Genomic DNA, 690 nt, shown 5'->3' on the forward strand with positions numbered 1-690 from the left:
GGACGCGCCGTCGGGGCCGGCGGCGGTGTGCTTCTCGCTGAGCGTGCGTGTGCGCAGCTTGGCCACGCGGTAGATGCGCACGTAGACCAGGATCATGATGAGGCAGGGCGCGAAGAAGGAGCCGATGCACGACGCGATGACGTACCACTTCTGGTCGTTGATCTCGCAGCGCGGCTCGTCCTGCTGCTGGCCGCCGCCGCCCTTCTTCTCGATGGAGATGAGCGGCGGAAAGGAGATGACGGCCGAGATGACCCACACGGTGACGATGATGGCCTTGATGCGGCGCGGCGTGCGCTTCAAGTTGTACTCGATGGCCTGCGTGATGGACCAGTAGCGGTCCAGGCTGATGGCGCACAGGTGCACGATGGACGAGGTGCAGAAGAGCACGTCGAGCGCCAGGTAGATCTCGCACCACACCTTGCCGAAGTACCAGTAGCCCATGACCTCGTTGGCCAGCGAGAAAGGGATGACGAGCGTGGCCACCAGGATGTCGGCCGAGGCCAGCGACACCAGGAAGAGGTTCTGGGGCGCCTTGAGCGCGCGGCTGGTGAACACGGCGATGATGACCAGCACGTTGCCGAACACGGTGAGCAGCATGAGCAGCCCGGCCAGGCACACGAGCGTCAACGTCACCTGCAAAGAGTAGGGGACGGCCCAGGCGCCGCCCCCCGGCGCCTCGGTCCCGTTCCA

General features: G+C 65.5%; 1 protein-coding gene across 1 annotated transcript in view; it reads right to left on the minus strand.

Annotated features, from left to right (window-relative positions):
- The window catches only part of ADRA2A (adrenoceptor alpha 2A), a gene marked incomplete at its 5' end in the record, with an annotated part of 2,584 nt that extends 1,894 nt beyond the window's left edge, over positions 1–690 (minus strand). Inside the window, one exon of the mRNA XM_005874565.1 lies at positions 9–690. Coding sequence (XP_005874627.1) covers positions 9–690 — 682 coding nt within the window. The remainder of the gene's footprint in view (positions 1–8) is intronic.

This window comes from Myotis brandtii, unplaced genomic scaffold, assembly GCF_000412655.1.
Source record: "Myotis brandtii unplaced genomic scaffold, ASM41265v1 scaffold441, whole genome shotgun sequence".
NCBI classification, from domain to species: Eukaryota; Metazoa; Chordata; class Mammalia; order Chiroptera; family Vespertilionidae; genus Myotis; species Myotis brandtii.